General features: G+C 33.3%; 1 protein-coding gene across 1 annotated transcript; it reads left to right on the forward strand.

The window, feature by feature from the left end:
- The first annotated feature begins 5,280 nt into the window (after nucleotides 1–5,280).
- Nucleotides 5,281–7,596, forward strand: LOC112708380 (protein FAR1-RELATED SEQUENCE 5-like). The gene is made up of 2 exons (XM_025760543.3): nucleotides 5,281–7,200; nucleotides 7,303–7,596. Exons 1-2 carry the CDS (start codon nucleotides 5,302–5,304, stop codon nucleotides 7,429–7,431), a joined length of 2,028 nt encoding a protein of 675 aa, XP_025616328.3. The 5' UTR covers nucleotides 5,281–5,301; the 3' UTR covers nucleotides 7,432–7,596.
- The last annotated feature ends 6,829 nt before the right edge of the window (nucleotides 7,597–14,425 follow it).

Here is a 14,425-nt window from a genome sequence, read left to right on the forward strand (position 1 = left end):
TGAAGCATTCTAGTTCATACAAATAAATTTCTCTCTATAAACCTGACATGAAACTCTGAATTAGTTTCTACCCCAAACCGTTCCTATAATAAGTAATGACACTTATTATAAGTAATCTAATATAATAATTGAAGACAAAAAGACACATGTTGAAAAGTATAAAAGATAAAATAAAATAAAATAAAATAATTTTTTACTAAGGCCTACTCCGACTGATTAGTTAGTCATCTGATCTATCTGTTCTTTAGCAGTCGATTGTCAAATCTATAAACTTATCCTCACACTACAAATATATGTTTTTTTTTTCTTTTTTATAATTGTTTTTTTATCCTTAGGTTATTCTAGATTTCCATAGGCTGAAAGGATATTTAAAAATGAATTACATTTGTATTAATTTTTTTAAGTATATGTATTTTTTTGGATATTAGAAGTAAATTTTTGTCATTTTTTCATTAATTATTTTTTATACCAAAAATAAAAAATAAACATAAATACATACACAAAATCATAAATATAACATTCTTGTATATTTAAATATTAAAATAACATATTAAAAATAATTAATAATTATTTCAATGAAAACATTTTCAATTATTTTCATACGATAATAATATTATAAATTATTAAATAATTTAATTAAATATATCAAATTATTTAACTATACTTTTCTTTTAACTATTCATACTATCATCTTTACATAAAAATATTAAAAATAATTTTCTATAGGCTGAAGTAGAGAGTATAGAATCCAGAAAGAGACAAGGTGATATCTAGTGAAGCGTCAGTTCAATGTCCGACGTGGCATTCGACGATTTGTTGGGACATCAAATCCCACGTGCTAGGGATGGTTTCCGTCACGTGGGCATAGACCACCTTGTTGTTTGTGGCAGACATGCGGGTGCAGAGCTCTTTCTTTCTGCCTTTCGATATATATCACTACAAAAATTAATAATGCACATCTAAATCCTTATCCACACATAATCCTCCCTCTAATTACACTTTTTCCCCTTTAATTTTATGTTTGGCTCATCCTTCTCCATATATACTTTATCCTTAGTACAATTATTAAACTATATATTATTAGGTTCCTACAATAAACATTCATCATAATTCAAGTCAAAAGTTAATATATATCAAGTAATAAGAACATATGCTATATATTATATGTCATTGCCAGCTAGCTAGTTGAAGATATTATGGTCCCAAACATGAATGAAACACTGTTATTTACCCCCTTTTCTTTCTTCCTTTCTTTCTCACACACTCTCTCTCTCGTTATAAAAATAGTTGGGTGCGTGCTATATATAGATATATAACACATGAAGAAACTGGTTCATGGCAAAAGCCAATATGTCGCCTTTATCTGCATTTGCACCTGCACTTTACTTGGTTTTCTCAAGAAGGGAGGAACTGAGAAGAGGTGCAGGTACATCTGCAGGTGAATGCCATGTTGGCTGCTACTTCTGATGTTGCTGAAATTGTTCCTATAATTCTAATCTTATGTTGCTGCGGCTGCTTCTGATAATAGCTAGTAGGTAAGTTTGATCACTGCCTACTTCCTGCGTACAATAATTGTATATACCATCAAGGATTTTGGTGCTTCTTTCCATTTTTTTCTTCTTAAAAAATTTTTAGATTTTATTTAATAATTTCGTTAGGTTACTAATAATATTTTTGTTAACTTTTGCTAACTCTTATTTATAACGATATTTAATAGAAGTATCTTTGTAAATGTGTCTAATAAAAATCTTTTTTATAATTATATCTAATAAAAATATTTTTATTTTATACATATATTTAAAAAATAATAATTAATTATTATTAATAATAAATTAACAAATAGTATATTAACACCTTATATTTTTCCTTCATTTATATACACAAAATCTACGTGGTGAGTGTATATATATTGTACTTAATTATATATAATAATGCAAATAAATCCAGATCCAAGTATATATACACTCGAATCTAGTTGTTGAATTTATATGAAAGCTGATTACTCTTGTTGATATTTATACAATAGGGTGATGATATGCGTCCAATCGTTTTAAGTTGGTATAAGTTCAGTAAAAGTTATTATCGTCTATTTGTATTATGCATTTCTTTTTTTTTTATACTACTTTAGCAAAAAAAATTTGTATATAATACAAAAATTTTGCACATTAACATATAAACTTATTGATATAGTATATAAATTTTTACCTATAGTACAACAAATTATTAATACAGTATATAAATTTTTATACATAATATATAAATATTGAGTTATGTTACGTGTACACTAAAATTAGTTACCAAAATCAGTTTTCAGTATAAAATATATGTTGAAATATAAATATATATTGAAAATAAATTAAACTACATATGTATTTATATACAAATACATTAGTGACTGATTTTAGTGGCTGATTTTAGTATACAAATAATATTTTTTATAAATATTTGCTGGAAATATATTTTATTGATTAGATGAATTAATATTAGAGATACGTGATCTTTTTAAAATTTTTGTGTTGTGTATCAAAATTTCTGTGCTCAATAATTTTATTGAATATATATAGGAGAAAAAAGTTATGACGACGATGACAATGAAGGAAAATAAAAAAAAAAACGGAAGAGACAACGACAATAACAACAACAATAATAATAAAAAAACGGAAGAGACAACGACAATAACAACAACAATAATAATGTTAAAAAAATATGCATACAATAAACTTAACTTAGTTTAAAAATTACTTGACCCCTCCTACTACTACTACTACTACTAATAATAATAATAATAATAATAATAATAATAATAATAATAATAATAATAATAATAATGTTATTAAAAATTTCCATCATTTATATATATTAATTAGTTCTATCCCTCAATGAAAAATATATATAGCTAAAACTTTTTCTTTATTTTAATTTTGTCCTGTATATGAACTATTACTAACTAATTTTTTATAAAATGTTTTCTAAAATTATTAGTTTCTAGAATTTTTCCCGCTGAATTATCCTTCTTTAATTTCTGTATGAGCTGTACATACATACAGAAAATAAAGTCACCAGAAAAATACATACAGTAAATAAACAGTTCTACTTATATTGACAAATATCTTTTCTTTTTTAAAAAGAAGAACCATAATATACAGCAATTTGCCATTTAATAATTTACAAAAAAATATTAGATAAAATAAGAACCAAAAGTAGTAAGCACAGATAAAACTAATTAAAAAGATGTTTTAGTACTTCATTAGGTATTATAATTGTCGATCTAACATTTCTATATCGATATTTTTATGAACTTCTTGTACTGAATTTGTCACGAGAAGAAAAGCCAGAGAGAGGATCTGGAAAAGGTTTTGGACTTTTTATAATAAGATGAAATTAAACCATTGATTTATTTAGAGTCATTTTCCAGTGATTCTTCGGAACTCATGGATCAGTAGATAGAAAACATGGACGGGACCTGTGAGAAGCTACAAGCTAAGACCTCTTTTTTTTTTTAATTATTATTATTATTTTCCTACTTTTTTCTAATTGTTATTATTTACTTTATTTTCATTTCCCTTGCCAGAGCTAGACCAATAAGGGTGAATTTTAGCCCGCGCCTGTCCAAATGAGGCTAATGGAACGCTTCGTATAATCTGACACACTTTAACCTGGTTGCGTTTGACCTCTAAAAGATTCAGATTTTGAAAAAGGCACAACATAGTATTTCTAAAGATGACCCATAAAATTTAATAAATAGTTGGACTCTACCCCGTACATAAGGCAGCCCGAATTGTTTTATTGAACTTATCATGTGGGCCGGCCCAATTCGTAATTTAGCAAGAATGTTTGTTAAATCTTTTTTTTAATTGATCACCATACAAAAAACAAAAAAGGGAACTCCTTGAATGAGGAAAAGTGAAAAAAAAAACAAGTGAAAAATGAAAAATAAAAATGTTTAACGGATGGTAATCTTTAAGAAAATTTTATCCGAAAAGAGCTGTAGTTATGCATTCAGTCTGGAATGCCGGTGACAGCCATGGAAACATAGACAAGCGAACCTACACTTTGAAGCATAAACATTATGAAGACTTTCAACACATCTGTATTCTTTAAGATCGACTGTTGATGGTAAGTACATTTTGTTTGTGTTCCCCATTTTTTGCTATTTTAAAAGAATGAAGAATAAAGTAGTCGTTTAATGTTTTTGTTGTATATGTCTATATGATTTTGTAGTTGAGGCATGTTCTATTGGAGATCAATTAGAACAAGTAAGTAATATGCTATGCAACAATAAATAGGAGAACCGTTTGAAGCATGGAAAAACCCTAAGATTCTTTGGCTTTGAAATGCAATTCTCATTTTGCAAGGAGAACTGTTTGAAAGGTTAGTATCCCATTTCCTTATAAAAAAAATTAAAAATATTTTTTTGAGCTAATAATTATAAATTATTGTGAAGAAGTTGTTTTTGTCTAATAATTAAAAATATTTTTTATTTGTACAAATTAAATCATTTTACCTATGACTTGTTATGAATTGTTATTAGATATTAGTAATTTTTGTTTTGGTAATTAGTTTACGTTTGAGTTAAAAATGAAAATTAAAAAGAAAAGTATGAGCTACACAAAGGTAAGTAGTTCATTAGCTAATGGTGATGATCGATAGCTAATGGTAAGCAGTTGTTCTGTTTGAATTTTTTAATGGAGTTGTATAGTATACATTATATGGAGTTCTAAATTATACATTGAAGTAAATCATTATGGTTGGAGTACATGCAAGAGTACATTTATTTCATTGTTTTATGTGATGTGTGATGCGTTGCAAGTGTCGTTATTAGAGAAAGAACTGGACAGGTATTATAACAATTCGATGTATGCACCATTCCAAGAAGAAGGGGTCGTCGAGGAGAATGCAGCGAGCGATGGAGATGATTTCGAGGGGGTTGGGGGACATTCGGTTGAGTCAGGTGCAGAAGGCATCGACGATGATGTATACGGTGATGGCTTTTATGACAACTGGGAAGAAAGGGGAATTGATAGGCTGACTGATCTGGGTTGTATGAATTTGAAAGAAATTAGGGCCGATCATATTAAAATGTTACATTTTGCAGACCGGGAAGTTGCTTTTGCTTTCTATAACCTATATGCAAAGATGAACGGGTTTGCCGCAAGAAAGTACCGGTCGTGGCGGAACATGAACAACGAGGTTACACAACAGTCCTTTGTTTGCTTTAGGCAGGGATTTAGAAAGCACAATGATTGTGAAGAACGTAAAAGGGAACCAAAGCCAGAGACCAGACGTGGTTGTGAGGCTGAGATGCGTGTACATGTACACAGGGAAAGTGGAAGATGGATCATAATCTATTTTCAGGAAGTTCATAATCACAAGATGCTTGAGGACACACTAACTTTTATGCTTCCCGGACACAGGATGATGAACGCGGCAGCTATTAATCAGATGAATATGATGCTTAAGGTCGGCATTAGGACTCCACAAATTTATGCATCATTTGTGCAAACCGCAGGAGGCCACGAAAATGTTCCGTTTTTGAAAAGAGATATGTACAACCAAATAGACAAACAAAGGAAGCTCATTGGTGGGGATGCAAAATCGTGTCTTAAGTTGTTAGAATCAATGGCAGAGCGGAACCCAGGAATGTTTGTAAGATACTTGGCAGATAAAGATGGGCGATTGGTTCACCTGTTTTGGTCAGACAATTGCAGTCAGCTAGATTTCCATCTTTTTGGGGATGTGTTAGCATTTGATGCAACATATCGTAAGAATAAGTACATGTGCCCGCTTGTGGTTTTTTCCGGTGTAAACCATCATAATCAAACAATTGTATTTGCTGCAGCACTAGTTGCAAACGAGACGGAAGAAACATACACTTGGTTACTTCAGCAGTTTCTTGAAGCAATGAAAGGGAAGGCACCTGGATGTGTTATAACTGATGGTCACGGTGCAATGAAGAAGGCCATTGAAGCTGTATTTCCAGGTGCTTATCATCGACTCTGTGCTTGGCATTTAATTAGGAATGCTACTTCAAATATTAGCAATCCAGTGTTTACATCTGAATTCAAAAAATGCATGCTATTTGACTATGAGGTATCTGAGTTTGAGGAAAGATGGCAGAAGGTTGTATCGGAACTTGGTCTCGAGACTAATCAGTGGGTGTGTGATCTTTATGCCAAGAGAGCAATGTGGGCCACTGCATATATCCGCGGACATTTTTTCGGTGGCTTCCGAACGACCTCAAGGTGTGAAGGTTTACATTCTATGCTTGGCAAGTTTGTACACTCTAGACATAACTTGAAGGACTTTGTTGAGCAGTTCTTTCGGTGCATATCTCAGATGAGGTCTCGGGAAGCACACACTGATTTGCAATCTATTGTTGGGGATTTGGTAATGCAGACACCATTGCATGCTCTTGAGAGATCGGCTGCAAATTCACTTACACGGGAAATTTTTCTATTGTTCAGGCCAATGCTTTCACGAGCTTGCACGTTGAAGGTTCGCTCCTGCACATACACACCTATGTGTAAGATTTATACACTTTCACGATCCGGAGATGCACAGCGAGAGTGGCAAGTCTCACATTATCCTAATGGAACTTTCTTTAAGTGTTCATGCATGAGGATGGAGTCATTGGGTATTCCATGTGATCACATTGTGGCGGTCCTTGTTCATATGGATGCCATAGAGATACCCTCAACTTTGGTTCTGGGCAGGTGGTCAAAGGATGCCAGGTCCAAAGTTAGGGCATTCATGGAAAAAGGACCATTTTGTTGGGATTCAATGGTCAATTGTCGTAATTGGATGTTGAATGACTTGTGTAGGGAGCTGTGTGTGGTAGCGTCCAACGATGCTGATCAGTTTGTGCAAGTCACCCAGAAAATTAGGAATGAGATCTCCCGTGTTAAGGGTTCAGTCAAAGAGGTTGGCGAAAGAGCGAATGTGGTCGGATCCTCCACTCTGGAGGAATGTGTTAGGGATCCGAATATTGCCCGACAACGTACTAGGCGCAGAAAAGGTTTACTAAACCATCCATTAGTCAAGGGTGTCAAGAGGTGTGGCATTTGTAGGAAGGTTGGACATAATAGACTTTCATGCCATCAAAGGCAAACTAGGCGTGAGTCTGAGTCTTTGGCAGCAAGATGTAGCCCAAGCGGTGAGATGTACGACGATGATGACGTATACTATGAAGACATATCCCAGGTTAGTCTCATATGACTGTTGAGTCACCGATTTGAACAATCAATTATACACCAAATTGAATAATTATGACATTTTGTGTGTTTGCTTGTACCAATCTTACAGCATGAAGATGGAGATTATTATATCCCGGCACACATGACTGATGGTAATGTTTATGCTGATGAGGATGAATTGGCAGAGCAATGTGCAACGGTTGAACATGAGTATGATATTTCATTATCGGAACCTTAGATAATTACAATGTTGGGTAGTTGAATTTGTATTGTTGAGTACTTATTGGTAGCTTTTTACCTCCAGGTAAAGACATTAGCTTCCTTTATTGTTTGTGAGTAGAAAATGTAAGATGTTCTTGCTTATTGCTGTTCTACATTTTCTCAATTGAAGGGAATGATATTTGCTTGCACACCAGAGTGTATCTTCTCAATTGGTGTTCAACTTTATTCTTTCATTTGATCCAGAAAATGTTACTGTAGTTATTGGAATTTTTCTCCCAGATTTCCAACAAATTAATGGTATGATAGTTGAGGGATAATGTCTTTGTTAACCTATGTTTAATTATTGGAATCCTAATTCAATGATTCTGAATGAAAGTTGTTTACATATTATGATAGAATATAGAAATGTAGAGATACAAACATAGAGAAATAAGGGTATATTATTGTTGAGTAATTATGGATAATTTGTTAAGCCGAAGTAAAGACATTAGCTTCCTTTATTATTTTGATTCCAACCGTTCTTAAGTTGTGATGTCCAAGCAAATCATTCATAGAACACAATTAAAAATGTTTTGGTTCAAATTAGTTTAATTTGTCTTGTCCGACTAAATGCCATTTACTAGTAAGATCCAGATACATAAAAGACTACATATAAGTTCATAAGTTCAAAAGATACATGACAATTAAAAGGAAGATGTTTAAATAGTAGGCACATGCCGGATTGCAACATAAATTCCACATTCACAACAAAAGGTGTACAGCGAAGAGCAGTCTCTCTTTATCTCAAACTTTCGCACCAATACTTGGGATCCAAGATGTCACTTCATTGAAGGGCGCCATGACCAAACCCAATGCGGTGTGCATCCTAACAAGATTTTCATCGAGCTGCAACAATTTTCCACAAGTCAAGCTAATGGCATTTGTCATAGATAGAACATTCAAGAACATATTTGATTACTTACCTGGGGCATAAGGTTACGCTGAAAGGCGTTGGCCATTGCCATCCAATTCAAAACCGAAATCGCTGAAGTCTCCCTATGCGGTGGAATTGGCATATTAACATTACACACTAAATTTATATGCATATTAACTTTAACAAAAGTGGTGTTGGTTGACTAAATACTCAGTAGCATACACCAGAAGCATTAAGTTTAACAAAAGTATAATATGCATATAAATAGAGCTTAGAATTAGTAAAAATTAATGATGAATAATATCTCAACTTGATTATAAGTTGCTCTAAAAAGTATGGTATTTGATTAGATTGACTCTAGTGAAAGCATTCTTAAAGTTTCTCATTAAACTTTAAAGCTTAATGTGCCAACAATGATGTATACAGTTTTTAACTCAAATTATGAACATCCTTTCAGCATTTTTCTTAGTTCATGTTAGCATTCACCTAAATATTTCATTAAAAGGAAAGATGAGAAGTTTTATGAATCTAAGAAAAATTGACATAAATCATTCATTCAACAAATTTCTAAACAATGCAGTATAAATTCCACTGTCTGAAAATTTTGTCCATATAGGACATCATACAATGCATTGCATACCTAAAAGAGGATTTGATGTAGATTAATCCTACTTCCCAAAAATCCATTGCATCTTCCAAACCACTCATGACAGTAGAATCCCCTATTTCAACTAGTCCTAGATTTTTTTTGTAAACAATCCAAACAATAAATTTAGAACCCCTTCCCTAAAACCTTGATGCATCATGATTTCTACATATCCTTTGTAATTGGAGGATACATAATCTGCCCTTAAAGCTAATGAACCACCTGGAATTGGCATAAGGGTACTTTACAATTTGGATAAGGACAATTGAAAGGCATAATGGATTCCACCTTACCTTGATTGGGCTGTTGGAAGACCATCTGCTTCTCTTATGCGGAAGTATGTCACTCCTTTGTACTTCTTGGAGAATTGCAGCGGGTATTTTGGTTTACCAATGACTGCTGATAAACCGTCTCCCTGAATCCATGCGGAATTGATTTTTTTATGTTAAAGGCAACTTTATCCATCACAAATTTGAGTTACTGTATTAGACTAACCAATTTTCTTATGGTGGCTTTGCGTCGAAGTGCTTTTTCATCATCCATCGAAGCATCTAGGTGATAAAGCACCTCATCTTTGAATGCTACGACAGCTAGGAACCAGTGTCCCTCATCCTCTTTGACAGGGATATAAGCCTACGAAAGAAGTACGTAATTAATCATTGTGGAATAAATTATGAACATGTTACAAGTTGTATTTGTGAGTACATAGTTAAGATTCATAGAAAGCCTCATCCAAGTCGGCATGTAAGTTTCGGTTATTTGTTGCACATCTATGTCATTGATGACATCATTCTGCAAGTAAAAATGGTCGTAGTTAGGCCAACGAAATCAAACAGGCTATGATATAACAATTGAAGGTCCTTACCGAAAATGATGGTGGAAGACACCAAATAACTGGTCCATCTTGTCGTTGAAACAATTTTGTCAGCCTCATAGCAAACATTTCAAAGGTCTTATCATGCGGAAGCTCACCTGGTTTCAAGGTCATCAGCTCCGCTCTTGTCATCATTAAATCCCCGTATTTCACCAGTACCTCCCTGTTTTCAGAAAAATATTATGGTCACCATCCGTGTGGGATAATGTTTCCATCATTGAACATGAAAAAAAAACAATTATCAAAGATTAGCGACACTTACTCTTGGTTCCCTTGTGAGTTGAATACATATGTTGCAATGCTTATTTGGAGTTCTGACAGTGAGGGCTCAGTAGGACTTGGCGACATAGTTGGATTCATCTCGATTATATTGTTATTAACAACATTGTGGTTGGTGGTTGTATTCATTACGCTGCCAAATAGGTTCAATGTACTGCCTCTGTTACCCTTTTGTCCATTTGCACTCGATCCGCCTCTTTTGGATGGAACATGATGCAAAGTTTCTTGTTCCCGAATAGGTATATTGGTTTTTGAGTTGCCTATCTTCCCCCGTTGTATAGGATATACCGCCGAGCTCGAACTTCCCCCTTTATATATCATGGTTGGACGGCCCATCAACGGCAGTTGGGAATTCTGTGACCCGGCACCGATTGAAGAGCCCGCGTTCAATATCGAAGTTGCAGGAATCGAGTTCATCTGGATGCATTGTTTCTTGTTGGCGGCAGGGACATCGCCTTGTGGCAACGGAGAACAAGGGAATGCGATTGCAGTGGCAGACTTCCCCTAAAACGGTTGTTATGATATGGGTTAAACAGGTCAATTTAATTAAACAACTTTGATCTAATCCAACCCAAGAAAACGTTAGCCTATTGGGGCTTATTTGTTTACCAATCCAATGCTGGATTAATTGTAAAGTATACATTTTTCATGGATCAAAATAAATCACAAAAGTTTATTTTCATAGTCTTGCTTATTTTATTTTGATATACCTCGGTAAATCCCTAACATGCATGGTTATACTCTGAACAACAGGCCCAAGCTTCCACAAATCTTAGCTTATCTAAAAAAATCTATTAATATAGAATTATACTTAAACTCAATTCATAATAATATCAACGCCAATGAAGAGGCGTGAAATAAAATATAATAAATTTATTAATAATTTAAATTAAATTAATTAAACTAAACCAAATTTTTCTCAATACAAATTAATTTTTATTTTTTAAATTAAAAATAACCTATAAAATTTGAGAAATTTTTAAGTATTTTCATAATATAAAATAATATTCATTATTTTAAATCAAATATAACATACAAAATAACATATTTTAGTACTTTTTTAAGTATTCTTTTCAATCTTATAAATTTTGTAGTGCTCTTATTATTATTTTATTTAGTATTATTTTAGATCATAGAATTTTATTATTTTGTTTTTTTAATAAAGTAATAATTTATATTATAACAAATTTATGACACAAAATTTCATAAAAATTTAAAAAAAATAAATTATGAAAGTACGATACTGTACTAAAAATGAACTTATGCAATAGGAGAATGTAAGGAAGCACCTAAATACCTTCGTTGATGACTTGCGAAGCAAAAATGTTATTAATTATATTTATTATTTTAAATCAAATATAATATATAAAATAACATATTTTAGTACTCTTTTTAAGCATTCTTTTTAATCTTATAAATTTTGTAATACTCTTATTATTATTTTATTTAGTATTATTTTAGATCGTAGAATTTTATTATTTTGATTTTTTTAATAAAGTAATAATTCATATTATAACAAATTTACGACACAAAATTTCATAAAAATTTAAAAAAATTAAAATATGAAAGCACGATACTATACTAAAAATGAACTTATGCAATAGGAGCATGTGAGGAAGCACCCAAATACCTTCGTTGATGACTTGCGAAGCAAAAATACGTTATTCTCTAAACCTTTGGTTTTTTTTACTCTGGAGTTCTCACCTACTAGATCGCCGTCATCGTCATCAGGAATGGAAATCGGAATGGGAATGTCGGCGTTCAAACCGTCAACCATTCTTGACATTTTCCCAATCCTTCTTGGGGTTGTAGTAACAAAATCTCCGTTTAGTATATCTTTTTTTGTAAATGGAATATCTTGTTGGCTCTCGCCCATGTCTTTCTCGGAACATGTTTCGGGCATGTTCGACTCCATCCGAACAAGTACTTTGCACAGTGAGTCAAGGCATTGTTCAATCCGTCCTCCACGAACATCACTTTGTTCGAGCCTCGCTGCCAAAGCATCAACGGAGGTCGCCAAACCATTGATGGCAGCAACAAGCTCCGAGTGTGCGCATAGATCAGTTTGCATGGGTGCCAGTAACTACAAGAGACCAAAAAAACACAAAAACAACATTATTTGAAAGTATTCTTAATGGCATTTCAACGAGGAACACTATTTGAAAGTCGTTCCTAGCTTACATTTTCTGAACTTCGCGTAAGAGTCCGGCCAACTAGCATTCCTGTGTGGTCGACGTTCATGAGAGAGTGGGTCTCCTCTGCGACGGATGCATCTACAACCATTTTCTCTATTGCTTCAGAAGACTGCGACGTTGGCGTCTTCGTTCTAGCCGGAGAAGTTTTATCCATGTGTTTGAATGAGAATGTCAAGCAAGGCCAATAAATACGTGTTTTAATATACTAAACGAATATAATATTAAATTATAAAAATATTAAAAAATTAAAACAGGTCTTCGAAGAGGTAACAAAAAAACAAAAAAAATCCATCATTAGTGTCTCGGTGATGAAGCATCAGGGAGCACAGGCCAAATTTTTTCTATTTACAGTTAAAGATTGCGCCTAACGCTGATGTATATCAGAGATTGATACATTTAATAAAAAATATAAACAGGTAATAGAGAAATTTTTTAATTATGTCAGCTTTATTATCCAAGATGAAAGTTCATAGTATCAGGCATCATTTTTAGCCTTGACACAGAATGTGTCCAGAATCTCCATTCAATGACCTTGACAATTAAGCACATAGTCGAGGTCTATATTGGCGCACTAAATGTGTATAAGAGTTATGTAAAACATAAAATATTGGCTATCTTTACAATGGTGTTTGTGTCATTCGTGTAACTATGGGCATTATTTTTTCCTTAAAACGTTTAAGAAATAGTATGTGACTGAATGATTAAATGAATGATTTAATGAGTTGGCTGGATAAAAAATATTTGCTTTGATAGAGACATTACTTTAACATTACAATTCCATAACAAAATAATCTCACTTCCTAATACAAACCAACCAAGACTTCAGTACATAGACCATAAACTTTTAATATCTAGGACACTAATGCTATCTTATGATCATGTTTCAGATCGTAAGAAGCTTATTCCTGCAATAGCTTACATACTATTATGGAAGTGGAATCTAGCCTTCAAATAACACTACTAATTTATGAATTTCAAGGGTCTTGTTGGGACTGCATTTTGCTCAAACTCCCTCACCCCTAAACCACCTAGCAGCCCGCACCCTTAGTAGGCTTCCCATCACATTGAATGTGCACCCCGCAAGAGAGATAGCCTTCCTTCCGCGGATTGTGGAGTCCTCCAGCTGGAAAGGAGAAAATAATAATAATCGGTATAGTGATACCAAATTAATATGAATTACTAGTTTTATGATGGAAACTTACTACTCCACTTATCTCCAAGGGGTTGAACCTCCCTTCAAGATCCATCCACGAGATCACCCAAGCACCTGAACTATCACTACACACCCAAATTGTATAGCTTTATCAATAGTAATATACAATTTATGATTTTTCAAGTTATCATATACAGTCATGACATAGAGTACACATTTTAGTAATTTGGCCCACTAGGTGTGCTTAACATTTTCCACACTTTTCTTTACTTTTTTCTCTATGACTCTGTTTAGTTGTTTAGTTTTCTTTTATTCTATTTAGTAACCATAATTTTCTTGTGTTCTCTAGTTTAAAAATTAAAATATGTCGTACAAACTACAAGATGTGGCATATAAAAGGAGAACCTCGTATTGCAGTTCGGGATTCCCTGTCCTCACCGCACCGGCCAAGTTCCAAAATTCGATGGGATATAAATTCCACAGGGTCCAAAACACTTACTTTTGGTCACTTCATGCAGATTTACTAGCTGAAATATCAACAATGCCACAATACATTTCAACCCTCGACACCAGTGAGTTATTGGGAAAGGCAGAAAATCACGATTCTTACCAGTGTGCGCATAACTTTTTCCCTGTCATGCACCATGTTTGGATCTGGATACGAATCAAGATGATACACGCATTTGTCACTAAAGTCCACTACCATGCAGTACCAATGCATGAAGATGTCTTCAATGGGTATAAATATCTGCTAAGCCATTTTAGTTCATCATAGTTGCGTAAAAAAAATTGTTGTCTATGAACGAATTAAGCAACAAAAAAAACTCATTCACTTACACGACTAACAAATTTGCTTGGCTTGATCCAGAATGGCACATACTTCTCCGCTAACTCCTCTCCGCTCAAACCAAGCGTAACATCTTCCTGCACCATATAATTCATTTAGCACG

Source organism: Arachis hypogaea, chromosome 8 (genome assembly GCF_003086295.3).
Source record: "Arachis hypogaea cultivar Tifrunner chromosome 8, arahy.Tifrunner.gnm2.J5K5, whole genome shotgun sequence".
NCBI lineage: Eukaryota > Viridiplantae > Streptophyta > Magnoliopsida > Fabales > Fabaceae > Arachis > Arachis hypogaea.